General features: G+C 42.0%; 1 protein-coding gene across 2 annotated transcripts in view; it reads left to right on the top strand.

Moving 5' to 3' along the window:
- The window catches only part of LOC122794633 (RAP1 GTPase activating protein), a 1,835,311-nt gene that overhangs the window by 1,106,361 nt on the left and 708,877 nt on the right, over window positions 1–20,073 (top strand). For both annotated transcript variants that reach the window (XM_044063215.1, XM_044063214.1), the window contains exon 8: window positions 1,761–1,814. In XM_044063215.1, the coding sequence (XP_043919150.1) occupies window positions 1,761–1,814 (54 nt within the window). The remainder of the gene's footprint in view (window positions 1–1,760; window positions 1,815–20,073) is intronic.

Raw genomic sequence — 20,073 nt, 5'->3', positions numbered from 1 at the left:
TTAATAATGTATAATATATAATATCTATCTATATAGATAGATGTGTGTGTGTGTGTGTGTGTGTGTGTGTGTGTGTGTGTTTATGTGTGTACATATATATATATATATATATAGAGAGAGAGAGAGAGAGAGTATATTCACACACACACACATATTATATATATATATATATATATATATATATATATATATATATACATATATATATGTGGGTCTACTTTTCTTGATTGAAATATCATTATTTCGAACAAGAAAAGTACAACCTTACTTTTGCGAAAATGCACTTCAACGAAACTGCACTTTTGTGAATTCTGGTTCAGCGAAATGGCAATAAAAATAAAAGAACACATAAAAGTCCATTTTGCAGGGGGGCAAGCCCACCTGCACCCCCCCCACACCCATGCTACATTATATATACTAACTCCGAGATCGCACTACAGTAGGGAAACAGGTATATTCCCCTTATCCCCACTGTTATGCTCTGTTTTATTTCTATTGCCGGTTCACTGAACTGGAATTCGTGAAAGTGCACTTTCGTTGAAGTGCACTTTCACGAAAGTAAGGTCGTACTTTTCTTGTTCAAAATAATGATATTTTTATCAAGAAAAGTAGACCCATATATATATATATATATATATATATATATATATATATAAATACACACACACATATATATATATATATATATATATATATATATATATATATATATAGTGAGAGAGAGAGAGAGAAAGAGAAAATATAGATGTATATATAATTATGTAAGTTCATAGATAAGAACTGGGTTAGCTGAATTTTAAGTCTAGTCAGTTTTCCAAACGTAATGATTAAACCTTGTACTTTGTGCCTGTGAGGTAAACACCTTAACAATTATGCCAACCCTCCACCCATGTAAGTTCGCTGTGTGAAGATTTAAATGTATTCTTCTCAGGGATATGTATGAGTATAAATCACATTCATGACACATTAAACACTCATAGCATCAAAGAAGTCTAGTAGAAAAGGGAAAAAAAACTTCCCTTTATGTTTGCTTTAAGTAAAAAAAAATAGCACAACCACCAGTCTCAGAAAGAATTTGTACTGTTAGAAAAAGGGTGTTTAGTATTCTAATGCTTGGGGTTAGGGGGAGGGTTAGTAGTATGATTAGGTTCATCTGTCGTTACTAGGCCTTCGGTGCAGGGACATTAAGGAGTCTAGCCCAGGTGTGCCAAAGTACTGTCAAGGTCACACAATAAACAAATGATGGCTGAGGGAATAAAACCTGCCACCATAGTGTATCTAGACATACCCAGATTGTGAGATTCTGCTTTTCACCGAAGAAGCACTTTTGCGTAAGTATGCCTGTTGCCGAGACTGTACTATGGTGTGGGTAAGGGAAATTTCCATTTTCCCCACTGTAGTGTGGTCCCGGAGGGAGAATATTAAAGTAGGGGGGTGTGGGGAGGCACAGCCCCCCACATGGGGCGTGCAGCTAAAATGTAAATGTAGTGTTTTATTTTATTTTTTTTGTAACACGCTTTAACGAAAGCGCTTTTTCGATAAAAGCGTTTTCGTTAAAGTGTGTTCGGTTATTATGGATTCGGACGTTTGCTCACTCGAGCAAACGTCCTAGATCCATGTATATATATTTATATGTTCCTGGCTGAATTTAATAGAAGTTTTAGATAACTAAATAAACTAATTATAGTGTGACAGACGTGTGATATTCCATTTTAATAAACTTTGAATAACAGCATTTCGTTTTTATGTCTGTTTTTCAGCTTGTATGTGAAGAGGTTAATGTGGACCGATTCTATCCTGTATTGTACCCTAAGGTAGGACAAGCCATTGAATTGTTTTCATTATACATGTGATTGTTGCTTTGTGTGTCAACAGGGAGAAAAAATGAGAAGTTAATATACCTATAGTTAAGAGATTGGTATGCCATGCTCTCCTATACTATAAGATATTTAAAAAGTATTTCATATTTTAGGGATTAAATGGCATTTTAGAAACATGTTAAGTAAACACCGTATATTTAATTTTCCTGGTCCATCTGCAGTGTATTTACAGCATTGTATTTCCAAGTCAGACTGCCATCTAGTCACGAGTGGAGTCCCACAAGGATCGGTCCTGGGTCCTCTATTGTTTGGTATCTACTTCTCAGAAGTCTAGGCCAACTCTGGCTGACCAAATTCGCAGATGACTGCAAGCTAGGAGCCAATATTAACTCCTCAAGTGATGCAGACATCCTACAGAAAGGCCTCACTAAGATAAATGACTGGTGTTGAAACCATGGCCTTAAGCTTAATGCCAAAACATCAGTCGTCATCCCCTTTGGGAAAAACTCAGTTCCCAATAATTGCCACATTGACGGGAGCCCACTGAACACTGAAGGAGATATGAGAGATCTGGGGACAAAGGTTGACAGCAGCTTCTCCTTCAACCACCACATTGCCACATGTGCTCAGAAAGTTCTTCTGTGTGGCACATCTCATTACCAAGAGTTTTGCATCCAGGAAGAAAGAGGTCATCGTTTCTCTCTACTTTTCCCTCATTAGACCAATCATAGAGTATAATGCCACATTTGACATGTACCTCACTAGCTGGAGAGGCCACAGAAGTACCTCATGAAGAGGACCCTAGGCTTAAAACACATGTCCTACATGGACAGATTCAAAAATCTGCAGCTATTCTCTGTCTTATATCATCTACTAAGAGGCGATCTCTGCTTGACTTACAAAGCCATGTCTGACTCAGCTCTGTTAGAAATGCTACATCTAAAGAAATCCCAATCCCTCCACACCACACACTCCGGAGACCTCAACCTCATCACCACAATCAACAGAACATGCTGGAGGGACAGGTTCATAACCCAGAGACTGCCGATGCTCTGGAATAGACTTCTCATACATGTCAAGCAGAGCACCTCACTGGCCCTCTTCAAGAGAAATCTTGATGAGTTGATAGGAAATAGAAAGTTCACCCCGGGGATCACTCCTGTGGCTCTACTTGATAGAGGCACTGGGAACTGTTTTATTCTGTTATTACCTGTTTTTACTGTTTTTAATAGCTTGAATTGTTTGTTGCACTTGCTTGTTTAAGTTTTGTTTAAAAGTTAAATAACAGGCTAATACACTCAAGTGTACTAACTTTTGATAGCAATTAGTCGAAAAACATAGCATTTATTGTATTTTCTGCTTCTTTGAAAAAAAAACTTAAAAAAAAAAACAAAAAAATACTCTTGTTTTCCATACTTTCCTAATAGTTTGTTCCAGTGATCAGATTTTGCTGATCCCTGGGCTTTGTCTTGGTTCCTGTGTTTCTCCATTTTCCTTGTTTGGTCAAAGAGAAGTTTCTTTACTCACCAGTGAGGGTGGGGAGTACTGAGCTGCCTGTTTGTCCTCAGAGGAGTGGTTTAAACCAGTAACTTGTAGTTTATTGGCCATTTTGGGTCATTTCCTGTCTTTTCCAGCCCCCTGCTATAAAGCGTGCTTTAGCGCGCATTAGCGCGATTTAGCGCGATTTAGCGCGGAGCTGCTACCGTTGCACACTAGGGCAGCGCCGGTTAATCAGATTTAAACTATTAGGGCTACGTAAAGTCCACTCTTCAAATTTTCCCTTAAAACTACCTTCCTCAAAGTATACTACTGTTCTGTTTAGTGTATCCTATAACTATAAGTTATCTCTACTTGACTCCCAAGTAGACTATTCTACATCTGTATAGCCAAGCACTTGCTCCTACAGTACTTATCACCTCGATACAGCACTCTTGTTATAGAAAGTACCCCAAAAAAGCAAACCCTGTTTCTCGGTCACCCACATCCCCCAGAACCTTTTTTAAGTTTTTCTGTCTATTCCTTCTAGCATGTCGAGGGATCAGTTGCTAATGTCCTCTCCTGCTCAGCTGGTGAACCTGGGAATATTGAGGCAATGTTACAATTGCCTCATGTACACAGACAACCCTGTCCTCTTCCCACAAAACACAAATACATGCGAGAGATGCAACTATACGGCCAAACTGGAGGCTGAGCTCTCTCAACATAGGACTGGCAAGACCAGACAGGAGGAGAAGGTAACCACACACACTATAGACCCAGTCTCACATAATACCATCACAACCTCAAATCATACACATAAACACACAAAGACATACTCGGAGGCTCTGATCAAAAATCTACCAAAACAGCAGAGGCCACCAAAGCAGACACCCAAACAACTACCACCTCAGAACACAACACCTGCAACACATAGAACACACAGTCAGAGTGTCAAGCAGTCACAGCACTTAAGGCCAAACACAATGCCAGACACACTAGTCATTGGTGACTCCATAGTCAGACACACTGACGTCCCGCTCACCAGACTGAGTAAGGAGAAGGTCACAGTAAGCTGCCTGTCGGGTGCTAGAATCCGCCACATAACGCATGCACTCAGGTCTCTCAATAGCAGGTACAAGTACGACTCAATCATTGTCCACGCTGGTGTTAACGACCTGAGACGTACCTCCTTAGACTACATGAAAAGAGACATAGAGGAGCTCTCTGATTATGTAGCCCAAGCAGGTATGACCCTGACCTTGAGCAGTATCCTACCTTCACCAAGAATGATGCCACAATACAGAGATAAGATGATCAGCTTTAACAATTGGCTTAAACTCTGGTGTCATTCAAAGGGGATCCAATGTCTGTCTGCCTGGGATGACATGCTGGACAAGCCACGCTGCTTCAAGGGACGGCTTGCACTTGTCACCCTGGGATTCCAGATTTTGGCAAAGGCTCTTGCCACCCCATAGTGCCTTTTTAGGCAAGGCTCAAATTCTAAACCTACCACCCTAGAACACAACAAAGAAAAAAAACTAAGGGTAATGCTGCTCAATGCCAGAAGTCTCAACCTCAAGATGCACACACTCGAGGCCCTTCTCAGTATGGAGAACATCGATGTCTGTGCTGTGACAGAAACCTGGTTCAAGGCTCCTGAGAGCACCCCAGCACTATCAGGTTTTACCTCATATCATGCGTTCCGGCCCCAAAACCCGGACAATACCAAGAAAGGAGGAGGGGTATCCATATTCATCAAGGACACCCACACCTCAAGATTGGTGGCAACACACGATGCATCGGAAACCATCCAGGTGCAATTAACCATAGGCAAGGCTGCTCTGCAATTTGTAGCATGTTACAGGCCACCCTTGCAAACTCAGGAACCTCACATGGCCTTCCTGAAAACACTGGAGGGGATAACTGTATCTCCGAACACCATCATACTAGGTGACTTCAACTACCCTAATATAGACTGGGAACACTACTCAAGCCCAAACACTCTAGCCCAAAAGTTCCTGGAATTCATAAACTCAAATGTCATGGAACAACTTGTCACCATCCCCACAAGAGGAGAAAACATACTTGATCTCATCATCACGAATATGGGAGCACAATGTTCAACGCCAGAAGTATACCCCTCACTGGTGAGATCAGATCACAAACTAATCTCGCTGGAGGTCCTCATCCCGCCCCCACCCGAAATGAAAAAGTCCACAGTAAAGAACTTCTCGAAAGCCGACTTCACACTTCTAAAGACTAGTGTGGTCTCCTTTAAGGCCCCTGAGCCGGCGGTAAACACTACTCAAACCTCTGAATCACTTACAAATGCCTTCTACCAGCACCTGCAAGGCTGCATGGATCAGGCAATCCCAAGCAAAACAAAGACTCTTTGTACCAAAGGCAAGCGTCCAGTCTGGTGGACCCCAGCCATAAACAAACTCTACAACAAAAGGAGAAAGCTACTACAAGATAGAGCAAAATCCTTAAAAGGTAAGACACCTCTGATCACTATAAGTAAAAAGCTAAGAGCTCTCATAAAATCATCCAAAGCTAATTTTGAGAGAAAAATAGCTAAGGACTCTAAAGACAACCATAAGGCATTCTTTATCTATGTCAGAAACCTAGGAGGAAACTCCCAGATATGCTCAGAATTAGTTCAAAATGATGTGAAGATTACTGATCCTACAGACATTGCCAACATACTGGCTGACAGGTTCAGTGCAAACTTCTCTTCCCCCTCCCCCCCAAAAGGAGAGATATCTATACCAAATGATTGTAGCCCCCCCAAACATCTCTAACGCCCAGGTGAGAACTGCTCTCTCCAAGGCAAAGAACACAGCATCCATGGGACCTGATGGTGTCCCTGGCTGTGTGCTCCATGAACTCAATGAGGAATTAAACCCACAGTTAGGACAGCTGTTTAATCTTAGTCTCACCTCTGGATACGTACCCAGGGAGTGGCGCACAGCGACTGTGGTCCCACTCCACAAAGGCGGTGCCTCCACCGACCCTGGAAATTACCGTCCCATTAGCTTGACAAGCCTTATCTGCAAAGCCATGGAGAGGATCATAATGGATCTCATAAATAAAGACATAGGGAATTTGCAGACTTTGGATCCAACCCAGTTTGGCTTTGTCAAAGGCAGATCATACCTTTTAAACTTGGTTGACTTTTTCGAAACAGTCACCAAGGCCATTGATGAGGGAAAGGCAGTCCATACAGCCTACCTAGACCTGGCGAAGGCTTTTGAAACAATACCCCACTCGGGTATCATTGAAAAACTCATCAACTTAAATGTAAACCCATACATTACAAGATGGGTTGCAAACTGGCTGAGTGACAGAACCCACAGGGTCAGAGTTGCTAGCGCCATGTCAGACTCAAAGCCTGTCACAAGTGGTGTCCCACAGGGCTCAGTCCTGGGCCCACTCTTGTTTGGCATCTACTTTTCTGAAGTACAAGCAAACACAGGAGGGTTATGGCTGACAAAGTTTGCAGATGACTGCAAACTGGGCGCCGTAGTTGAAAACACATCCGACACAGATATCCTTCAAAAGGGTCTCACAGAAACGGATAACTGGTGCCAGAGCCATGGCCTAAAGTTAAATGCCAAGAAATGCATAGTCATACCCTTCGGAAAAAATAAGGTTACCCCTAGCTACCATATAGGTGGCAATCCCCTGATCACAGAAGAAGTTATCAGGGACCTGGGAACCCAGGTTGACAGTAGCCTTTCATTCGACACTCATATCGCTAAAGTAGTTAGGAAGACCTCCTACATTGCCCACCTCATCATGAAGGGTTTCACATCTAGATCAAGGGAGGTCATAGTCTCCCTATACTCATCACTCATCAGACCAATGATCGAGTACAATGCCCCATTCGGAATGTATCTGACCCGACACTTGCAGCAGCTGGAGAGGCCACAAAAGTTCCTAACCAAAAGGATAAAGGGTCTCAAAAATCTGTCTTATGCTGCCCGACTGAAAAAACACCAGTTATATTCAGTTGCTTACCGCTTGCTCAGAGGTGACCTGTGCCTGACATACAAGGCCATGTCAAACCCAGATTTGATGAACATGCTTCATCTCAAAAATCCAGATCCCTCAAAGCCACAAGGGCGGGAGACTTAAACCTCAACACGGTTATTAATAGGACGTGCTGGAGGGATAGATTCATCACCCAAAGACTCCCTATGCTGTGCAACAAAATCCCGGTTTATGTGAGGCAGAGCACCTCGCTGGCCTTGTTCAAGAGGAATCTTGACCAATGGATGGGAGATCGCAGATACACCCCAGGGGTTACCTTAGTGTCACTGCTCGACAGAGGCACAGCAAAATAATGGGCATAGTTTCTCCAAACTAAAGGGGTGGCGTAAGCCACAAATCTATGGGCTAGGCTTATAAATGCCCTCGGGCAGATAGCCTAGTATGAACCTATGAACCTATGAACCTAAGTAACAACGGGCAGCACAATGCCAGGGCACTTCTATGGGCTAGACTTGTAAAGGCCCCAGGGCCATTAGCCTAGTACACACCTATGAACCTATGAACCTGTAAGTTTAATAAACTCCTTACTTCTCATGCAAGCACTGTACTCCAAAATTGTGTATCATGAGGAATAACCATAAGGCCTTTTACAGCTATGTGCATAACTTAAAAGGTAGGACCTAAGCATGTGCAGAACTTGTGGCCAGTTTTGTAACACACACACTCTCTGACCCCACAGAGATAGCAAACATGCTAGTGGGCAGATATGATGAAAATTTTACTCCCTTATCCCGTCTCCTAACTTACAACAAACTTTAACCCCCAACCCCCCCCCATCCCCCCGCCCTACATATCTGAACAGTAGGTCCTCAAAGCCCTGTCCATGGCAAAATAACACATCCTCTGTGGGACCAGATGACATCCCAGGCTGTCTTCTAAACAGGCTAAAACATGAATTAGCATCACCACTAAGTACCCTTTTCAGTCATAGCCTAACCACAGTCTTTGTTCTTGCAAAATGGATAACAGCAACAGTTATAACCTCCACAAAGGTGACTTAGCAACAGACCCGGGGAATTATAAACCCATGAAGCTGAGCAGCCTCATCTGTAAGGCCATGGAATATATCATTATGGACCTTATGGATCTCAGAAATAAAGACATATGTGACCTCCACACCCTGGATCCTACCAAATTCGGCTTCGAGAAGGGTAGATCATGCATGTTAAATCAGGTGGATTTCTTTGAAAGTGTGACCAAGGTGCCATTGATGAGGGCACATCTGTGCACCCAGCATACCTTGACTTAGCAAGAATATAAACCCCTTCATTGTATGATTGGTTGACAACAAGCTCACAAACCAGACACACATTATCAAAGTGGGTGACTACACATCAACGAGCAGATCTGTTACCAGTGGGGTGCCACAGGGGTCAGCGCTGCCCCCCCCCCCAATGCTTGGTATGTACTTCTGAGAAGTTCAGGTCAAAACTAAGGGGTTATTACTGACCAAATTTGCAGATGACTGCTAACTATGTGCAGTCATTGAATCCCCAAATGATGTCAGTATACTCCAGGAGGGTCTCACACAGACCAGCGACTGGTGTATTAGTCACGGTCTCAAACTGAATGCAAAGAAATGCATCATCATTCCCTTTTGCACAAACAATGTCCCTTCCCACTATCACATCAACAATGATACCCTAAGTACCTATGATGTGGTAAAGGACCTGGTATCACAATTTGACTGAGACCTTAACTTTGACCACCATGTGTCTACTTTAGTAAGGGAAGCTTTCTATGTAGCACACTTGACTAGTGAAGACATAGCCTCAAAAGCAAAAGAAGTTATAATCCCCCTGTACTCGCCACTTACCCAACACATAATTGAGTATAATGCCTCATTTAGCATGTACTGTACTAAGCACCTGCAGCAATTAGAGATACCTCAGAGGTTTCTAACAAAGAAGATCAAGGGGCTCCAGCATGTGCTGTACATAAAGTTCCTGTCTCTATTCTCTGTATCATATAGACTTCTTAGGGGAGATTTATGCCTGGCCTACACAGCAATCTCAGACCCAAACTTAATGAACTTGCTGCATATCCGTAAATCAAAAGGGGCTAGGGCTATCCATTCCAGGGACCTATGGCCTATAACTTAATTAGGACATGCTGGAGTAAGAGATTTATCTGCCAGCAACTATCACATCTTTGGAACAGACTACCAATTCATGTGAAGCAGAGCACCCCTATGACACTGTTCAAGAGGAACCTGGTTGAGTGGATCGGGCACCAAAAATTCTTAATGGGGATAATACCCACAACCCTCCTGGACATGGGCAGTCATCACTAAATGCAATCTTGGGTATTGACTAGCTTTTCTATGGTATTGCATTGGGGTGAAACAGCTAGGCTTAGTAATCTCAGAGGACAAATAAAGTCTACCAAAGCCAAATATGAGATAAGTTTGGCATCCCATGCCAAGGACAACCACAAAGCATTCTTTAGCTATGTTCACAACCTGGAAGGCAGTACACAATTGTGTGCAGAACTCATTGTAAATGGTGCAACCTATACTGAGCCAGAAGATATAGCAAACCTCCTGGCTGATAAATTCAGCTCCAGCTCTACCCCTTTCTCCTCCTCAACCTTCCCTCAGGAAATATCATGAAATATAACCTCCCCCACTATCACTAGGGAACAGGTCCTTAATGCTCTCTCTAAGACCAATAACACTGCATCAGTAGGCCCAAACAATATCCCAGGATGCCTTCTAAATAGCATGAAACATGACCTATCATGCCCTCTGGAATTACTATTTAACTGTAGCCTCCAAACAGGTTTTGTGCCTCATGAATGGAAAAAGGCAACAGTCATCCTTCTGCACAAAGGTGGGCCATCTACAGACCCTGGAAACTACAGACCCGTAAGTTTCACTAGTCTTATATGTAAAGCCATGGAAAGTATTATCATGGAGATGATCAGTAGAGATATAGGAAACCTCCAGACACTGGACCAAACCCAGTTTGGTTTCATCAAGGGCAGATCATGCCTACTCACCCTGGTGGATGTCTTTGAGAAAGTCACAAAAGCAATAGATGAGGGCAAAATTGCTCGCACTGCCTACCTTGACCTGGCCAAGGCATTTCACACAATACCCCATTCAGGCATTGTCTAAATTTGCTTACTTTTGTATTTTTGTATCACTTTATTGCCAATTTTTGTATTGTAGTGATTCTTGTAAATATTGTAACTACCTTGTATTGTAACTACCTTGTCGCTTTGTGTATTGGAATTTTTCTCCCTGGGCCTTTACTGAAAATGGGCTCTGTTTCAGCCCAGAGGACTTTCTCGGTAAGCAAATGTCAATAAAATAAAAATAAATAAAATAAATATATAAATAAGTAAATAAAAGACCATACACAATGAAACGTTTAAATATATTTAATAATAAACAATAAAAGAACATAAAAATACTAAATATCATTTTACAATAAACACCAGAGTTTCAGACACAGGAAATAATAAAACTAGCACTGATGGAAAGATTCACACAGAAACAGAAAAACAATACTTAACTAATCTCACTATATTTTCCTGACTGATCTAAAGAATTAATATCCCCTAGTTCACTTACTAGAGCAAAGCAGGATGATGTAGGTGAGTGTTCCATCTTTGTCAGGATTCAAAAACAGACTGCCCTGAGATTTTTGTCTCATCTAGTATTAAAACATCATTTCAGTGCTGGATTACAGAATGACATCACATACATCTGGTGATCTCACTTCTGGTTTCCACACTACTCCCTTTACTAGAAACTCAACCAGAATCTAGCACATATGTGTCATAATACACACAGAGCTTTGCTAAGATGTGTTACAGCATCTGGAATCTATAAAACCATTTCAAAAAATTGCACCCTTCCAGAGTAACAATTAGTTCATCCAATAGGACAATGCAGTAGGATTCCTGGTACTGGTATTCAGTGACATTTTGTCTGTGGCTGCAATCAAAACTGTAAGATACAGTCTTTATAGCTTAAACCAGGTAATTTAATTTCAGACTGTTTTTCAAAATTAACTGGACTGAGTTTAACCTCTTCTCTTCTGTTCCAGTATCCTCTTTTACAATATATTAATTTCAAAAGTTACAATACAGTTTGACATACAGGTGTATTTCTTTTCTGTCCTGCAGGACCCACTGTTGGCACATTTTAACACAAACAGCTTTACAAATAAATTTTTTAACATGAACACCTTTACGAATCATTTTGAAATACAAATAACATATATTTTTTTACAAAACTCCAGCTAGGTATGCTGGCATATGTTATACGTCCACTGCCCTACTTCTCCTGGCATCGCTGGCAATACCTCATATCATCCCAATGTGAATATAACCAGATATTGTGGTATAACCCCCCTCTGTTGTACTGTCCAATCAGCAGATTTCATGCTGTTCACTAGCTTACCATTCCATATGATTGCCTCACAACCTCTAAAAACCGGGGGTAAATGCCCCCAAGCACCTGTCTACAGTTGCGCAAACCCCATCTGAGCTACCCTCTGGCACTTGCATTAGCCAGTTACCCCTGCCATTCCTGTTGGAGGGTTTGAGTCCTACTCCACCAAGTCAGTACTGCTAGGTGCTCCATATCTGCCATCCCCCACTCTCATCAGTAGTTGTGGCCCACAGATACCTTCCTCCATGCCTGGCTTTTGCCTAATGGACATTGTAAGCTCCTTCTGTCCCAGCTTAGTAGCATTCAATGTTCCTCTCCTGCCTCTCATCTGCTTGTAGTGTTTACTGAATGACTGTCATGCTTTCTAATATGTATATACTTGTATGCATGTATGTATGTGATATCACTTCAAAGTAAGTAAACATTAAGGTAATGACATTAGGCAATTTGGATAGCGATAAAGAAATCCTTTTGAATAACTCTGTCCAGGAATATGGATAAAGTGTGTGCTGACTTTTACAGACAATGTAAATGAACCAAGAGCTGAGTTCTTATACTAGGTTTAATTTTATTTAGAAATCCACAGGTACTTATATGTTAATTTCTTGGCATATTCTGCCCTGCATTAGAGTACTTCAGTTTTTATGGTCATTCTATTGCTCAATGTGTAGAGAAGATTTACCAGACTTATATCTGCTTCTATAAATACCACAGAGACATTCACTTTCTACATCAGATTTGCCTTGATTTCTTGTAATATATATTGCAATTGTAGATATCCTTTAGATTTGTGTTATCTAATAGTGGTATTTTACAGACGTATATTTCATTATCTTCTTGCTATCTCTCATTAAATGTTGTTCTTGCTTCCTCTGAATTCCTGGACTGAGACTGAAATCAGTCACTTGTGACCAATGGTCTATCTTGGTAAACAAATTTTAAATCAATAAGTAAGTGAATAAATAAACACCTAGATTGGCATTAGAGGTTATTGCACTTTACATTGCTCATTTACAGACAACTCTCTGATACTTTTAACTCTCCAATACTTTTCAAGTGTTTCAAATGCATCCGGAGCCATCCATGCTATGATAAGAATAGTTTCTTGATTCACTGCACTAGTATTTGCTTTATATAGTACTCATTGTTGTTTTTGAGCATTTTAAAGCATTTGATTAATTTTAGTGCAAAAATAGTAATTTCTCTATTTGTTGGCTTTTCTTGTCCTGTCTGGCCTCCAAATCCTCTTGCAGAAGGGTGGATTAGCCAGGAACTTAGTTATTTGGTTGTTGTTTGCTGTTTAATCTGCACTTGAGAGCTTCTTTTGCTGTGCTTTTACATTAAGAATTTGCAGGATCATCCAGCTTGCAGCAGAACATATTTACCTAGTATCTCTGAGTTGTGAGTCACGCCCGGGAGCTCAAAGTGTTGTTGTTTATTGGTTAGAGGGCAGGAGTCAGCTTTCAAGCTTTTTCTCTCTGCTATAAATCAGGCAAGTTTGCACAGAGATGCCCACCAAGCACCAGCAGTGCCTGCATAGTAACAATGCCTAGACAGTAACATTTCCTTAAAAAGTTAGGATTTGGTCCAAAACATGTTAAATGGTGTGAGATTGTGTGGAAATAAGCTTAAAGCAGCTGTCTTGCACATGGAGTACGAACACCATATTCTAGCACTATATAACATCTTGGCCTTAACCAGAGATCTCAACATTTCATCTACAAAATGTGGAACAATAGCTGTCATAATGTGGAACACATGGGCAAAATATGGAACACTTGATAAAAGTCTACTAACAGCTTCAACTAGATGTGTTACTTTATTTGTATAAAAGGTTCTTTTGATGAATTAATATGATTCAGCATTATTTACCATGCTTATCAGTTAAAAATTCTTAACTTTAAATGTGTGACAGATGCTTTCAGTGTAAAACAATGAGGAACATAGACTTTTTAATGCTGAAAATGAGAATGCTATTTGTAATTAGGTATACTTCAGAAATATGCCCTTACCCCCAGAAACTAGTTTGTGTATTGAATAGCAGTAACATATCATAGCACTAAATAACATCTTTCCTTTAACCCCAGAAACTACCCTAGGAGACCCCTGTTAAAATCTAATCCTTAACCTAAACAGGCAATCTTATTACAGGACCAGATAACATGGATATGCAATTTCCAAATATTTCTGTGGCCAGCTTTGCAAATTTGGGCAACCAAAGGCAATTTTGCAATTGTCTTTGTTCCAGACAACCATTTAATCATTAAGGAAAAATAAGACTGCCTGCAAGAGATGTTAATGCACAATTTCCTTGTAGGCAAAAATGTTGCATACAGACAAGGTTGTCAGAAGTAGTCACACTACATCCTTCACATACACATATACACACAGTCACACACACACACACACACACACACACACACACACACACAGTCTCACAGACACACACACACACACACACACACACAGTCTCACAGACTCACACACGCACACACACACGCACACGCGCACACACACACACACACACACACAATCACACACAGTCTCACAGACACACACACATACATACATACACACGCGCGCGCACACACAGTCTCACAGACACACACACACACACAGTCTCACACACACACACACACACACACACACACACACACACACACACACACACACAGTCATACACATAGTCTCTCTCACACACACACACACACACACACACACACACACACACACACACACACACACCTAATGGTAGCACTGCTCCTCAAAGATCACTAAATCATATGCCAAAAGCAGCACCAAACATCTCACATAAGCCCACACTTAATGGTCCCAAGTACAAAGCCCATAACACAAGCATATACTTTACCTAATACCCTTGGCATTGGGGATTCTGTTGTGTGACACACAGATGCTCCACTCACCAAGTTAGATAAGCAGAAGATAGTGGTGAGATGCCTATCTGGAACCACGATTCACAATATCATGCATTCATTTACGTCACTGCAACCCAGATATCTAGATGATTCTATCTTTGTCCATGAGGGTGTAAATGACCTGTGACATACCTCCCTGAACTGTATGAAAAGAGACATAATGGATCTCCTAGAACATGTGTCACAGATAGGTATGAGCTTGCAGTGATCAGAATTCTAACTTCACTAAAAATGATGCCATAGTATGAACATAAAATGACTGATTTTAATAACTGGCTTAGTTTTTGGTGTCACTCTAGGGGATTCAGTATCTGTCAGCATGGGAAAACATGGCCAACAGATCACATTGCTTTGCCAGGGATGGGTTGCCCCCCCAGGATTTTGGATATTCACTAAAAGATTATCCAACCCCCTTAGAGCCTTTTCAGGCAATGCCAAAACGAGAAAACTACCAACATAGTGAAAGAGTCTCCAAGCAACCTTAAGGTGTTACTGATGAATGCTAGTAACCTAAACAAAAAACTCCACACCCTTCAAGCCCTCCTCAGTCAGGAGAATGTAGACATTTGTGCTGTGACCAAGACTTGGTTTAAAGCCATTGAAAGTACCCTGGAAGCGCAAGGCTACTTCACTGGCCACACATCTAGACCAACAACATCACAGACTGGGGCCAAAGGTGGAGGTGTCTCAATCAATGTTAGCAACAAACTTACCTCCAGGTTGATTAAATACGATGATCTCATGGAGCTCGTCCATGTACAAGTCACCATAGATAAGGTCCCTCACCATATTGTTACTAGTTACAGGTCACCATCTATGCCCCTAGAGAGCTCATCCATGAGAAAGTCACCATAGATAAGGTCCCTCACCATATCATGGCTAACTACAAGTCAACATCTATGCCCCTAGAGAGCTCATCCATGAGAAAGTCACCATAGATAAGGTCCCTCACCATATCATGGCTAACTACAAGTCAACATCTATGCCCCTAGAGAGCTCATCCATGAGAAAGTCACCATAGATAAGGTCCCTCACCATATCGTTGCTAGTTACAGGTCAACATCTATGCCTCTAGGGAGCTCATCCATGTGCAAGTTATCATAGATAAAGTCCTTCATCATATCATGGCTTGGAACAGGTCACCATCTATGCTCCTAGACTCTCATAACTGTTATCTAAACCTACTACAGGTATTCACCATCAAACCATACACCCTATTCATAGGTAACTTTGACTACTGCTCTATAGAATGGGAAAATTACACTGCCTCAAACTAGGCACAATGCTTCCTGGACTTTATTAACACAAATACCCTGGAACAGGTGGCGCAGTGGTGCAGCGGTTAATGTTGTCACCTCACAGCAAGAGGTTCTCTGGTTTGATTCTTGGCTGGGTGCCTTCTGTGCGGAGTTTGCATGTTCTCCCTGCATTTGCATGGGTTTCCTCCGGGTACTCCGGTTTCCTCCCACATTCTAAAGACATGCAACTGGAGCATCTCTCCCCAGGCCTCCACTGAAAACAGGCTCTGTGGAACCTAGTCGGACTTTCCAGGTCAACAAATGTTAAATAAATAAATAAATAACAGATAGTGTGAGCAACAACCAGAGAATGAAACATACCAGATCTGGCACTCACCAACCTGGGAGAACATGACAACACAACCGCCCCCATTACATCCACATGGTCAGGATGGATCACAAAGCAGGCTCTTATGAAATAAAAATAAACCTGGAAAACCCAGCTAAACCAGTAACAGGAAGTACTCTAAGGCAAACTCCATCCTATTAAGTGACAGTTTGTCAAAATTCAAGTTTCTTCTAACCCTGAGACCACAGCTACCTATGCAGAATTATTCACAGAGTCCCTAGACAAGCATATGAATGGCTGCATAGAGGCTGCCATACCTACTAGAAGAAAACCGAAAACAAACACTAAAATCAACCCCCACTGGGGGTTACTTCAATTAGCAGGGACTGGCTGCTGGCATCACTTGCTGAAGCCAAGACCACCAGCTCCATGGGTCCCAGCAGCATCCCCAGTTGCCTCCTGAACAGTCTAAAACTTGACCCATCAGGACCACTCAAGTCACTCTTCAGCTACAGCCTTAAAATAAGCTATGTTCCAAGTGAATGGAGGACCACAATAGTCATGCCCCTACACAAAGCTGGATCATCAACCTACTTAGGGAACTATACTACAGACCCATCAGTCTAACAAGCCTAATATGCAAAGCCATGAAATGAATTATCATGGAAATGATAAACAAAGACATTGGCAACCTAAAGATTCTGGACCCATCCCAGTTTGGCTTTGTTAAGGGATGGGCATGCCTACCTTACCTGTTAGACTCTTTGAGAAGGTCACCAATGCAGGAGGCAAAGGTCAGACAGTGCATGCTGCCTATCTTCACCTTGCCAAGACATTCGATACAATTCCCCACTCAAGCATTATTGTCAAGCTCTCTGAGCTAGGCATAAACCCCCTAATACCTCACTGGATTGCTGGCTGGCTGACAAATAGGACCAAATAAATCTGGATTGGTGACACTATACACCAAGAGACTGGTCTCCAGCGGAGCATCCAAGGGCTTCCTGCTGGGCCCCCGTCTGTTTGATGTCTACTTCTTGGAAGTTACTGCTAATGTTCAAGGCCTTTGGCTCGCCAAGTTCACAGGTGACTGAAAATTGGGAGCTGTTATAGATTCACCCCAAGACACCAACATTTTAACAAAGATAGCTGACTGACGCCAAAGCCATGCCCTAAACCTCAATGCCAAAGCTGCATTATAATGCCATTTGGGAAACTGTCAGCCCAAGTTATTTACTCCATCAATAAAACACCCCTAAGGGTCGATGCAGCAGTAAGGGATCTGGGAACATGTAGACAGCAATCTGGCCTTTGACTAACAGTAGCTAAGATAGTAAGAAAATAATTTGTTGTCACCCAATTTATAGGTATGGTATCCAGATAGCCCTTGTCAAAACTAACATTGAATATAGTGCCCTATTGGCATGTATCTAACCAGACACTTGCAACAGTTGGAACACCCACAAAGGTTTCTCACTAGGAGAATTCACAGCAGGAATACCCTATCCTTCACTGATTGCATAAAGGCTCTGTCTCTGTATTCCATCTCCTACAGACTGCTGAAAGGTTAGCCTGGTCTGACTTACAGGGCATTCTCAGACCCGCTGTGATGGTTCTGTTGCACATGTGTAAAACAAATCACACCAGAAATGCAAGATCCAGTGATCTGAACTTTGCTTGTGACATAAACTGAACATGCTGAACAGACAAATATGTGTTCCAAAGGATCCCCACACTATGAAATAGGCTCACCATCCCTGTAAAACAGAGTTCATTCCTGAACCCATTCAAATTAAACCTTGACAATTGGATGGGAAATTGTAAATTTACCCCCAGTTTGGCCTTGTCCCTTATAGACATAGGCATCAATATGAAAAGTATTATCCTAACACCCCCTACAAATTCTTAGTTACCTCCCAACTAACATGCCCTGCTCCCATACAGATGACCATGATACTTCCCACACCAATGGTTTGGGGTGAGTGAAGAGGCTTATAAGAAACCTAGTGGTCATTAGCCTAGTAAAAACCCATGAACCTATAAACCAAATTGTACAGCATAACATAGAGGCATTATAGAGGTAACTTGTGGTTGGCTTAGAAGGCTCTACTTGGAACAATAGAGATGTTAGGTCTTGAATTCTGGCAGATAGGTTCAGTGCTAACTTTATCCCCCTCTCACCCCCTAAAGGGCCCATCTCTATACAGGAAGAATGCAAAGTTCCTTTAATCACGGCTGCATAGGTAAAAACCTCACTCTCCAAAGCCAAGAACACAGCATCCATGGGACTTGACAACATCCCAGGCTGCATTCTACATGAACTACAGAACGAACTGGCACCCCACCTAAGTACCATGTTCAATCATAGCCTCACTTCAGGCTTTCTACCCACTGAATGGCACACAGCGATGGTTATCCCACTCTACAAAGGGGGAGCCACCACGGACCATGGGAACTACTGACCCATTAGCCTGATGAGCCTAGTCTGCAAGGCTGTGGAACATATCATCATCGAACTTATAAACAATGACATTGGTAATCTCCAAACTCTGGACCCCACCCATTTCGGGTTTGTAAAAGGCAGATCATGTCTCCTAAACCTGATAGACTTCTTTGAAGCGATCACCAAAGTTGTAAATGAGGGTAAGGTGGTTCACACAGCCTATCTAGATCTTATCAAGGCTTTCAACACCATCCCCTACTCTGGAATTATAGATAAAGATAGGTTAGGGTTGCCAACTGGCTTACAGACTGAACTCACATGGTAAGAATGGCAGGCTCCAGGTCCGACTCTAAACCAGTCACAAGTGGTGTCCCACAAGGCTCGATCCTGGGACCACTACTGTTTGGCATATACTTCTCAGAAGTACTGGCAAACACAGGAGGACTATGGCTAACCAAGTTCACCAATGACTGCAAACTGGGAGCCATAATTGTCTCTCCGGCTGACACAGAGATTCTCCAAAAGGGCCTTACTAAGACAGACACCTGGTGTCAAAGTCATGGTCTCAAGCTAAATGCCAAAAAATGCATAGTCATCCCGTTTGGAAAAAACAAAACAACCATGAATTACCACATAGGTGGCAGCCCCCTTAACACAGAAGTGGTAATAAGAGATCTTAGTCCCAGGTAGATAGTAATCTCTCCTTTGACAATCATATTGCCAAAGTAGTTAAGAAATCCTTCTATGTAGCCCATCTAATTACTAAAGGGTTTACATCTAGAAATAAAGAGGTTATAGTGCCCCTCTACTCGTCACTCATCAGACCCATCATAGAGTACAATGCCCCATTTGGGATGTACCTCACAAGACACTTCCAACAGCTGGAAAGACCACAAAACTACCTCAACAAGAGGATTACTGGCCTCAAACATATGTCCTATGCAGTCCGACTGGAAAAATTCTGGCTGTACTCAGTGGCATATCGCTTACTCAGAGGTGATCTCTGCCTGTCTTACAAAGCCGTGTCCAACTCAGAACTGATGGACATGCTCCACCTAAAGAAATCCAAGTCACTGTAAACCACTCCCTCTAGTGAGCTAAACCTCACCACAACAATAAATGGAACATGCTGAAGGGATAGATTCCTGTCAAAGAGACTTCCCAAGCTTTGGAACAAAATTCCTAACTACATTAGGCAGAGCCCCTCACTAACACTCTTCAAGAGAAACCTTGACGAGTGGATGGGAAACAGAAAATACACCCCTGGGATCACTTCATTGGCTCTTCTTGACAGAGGCTCAGTTAATTAATCAATGGGCAGCGAAAGCTGACACACTCTGGCTGCGCTTATAA

Source organism: Protopterus annectens, chromosome 2.part1, assembly GCF_019279795.1.
Source record: "Protopterus annectens isolate FY-2018-M chromosome 2.part1, PAN1.0, whole genome shotgun sequence".
Lineage (NCBI taxonomy): Eukaryota > Metazoa > Chordata > Ceratodontiformes > Protopteridae > Protopterus > Protopterus annectens.
This window is presented reverse-complemented; position numbering and strand designations above follow the sequence as displayed.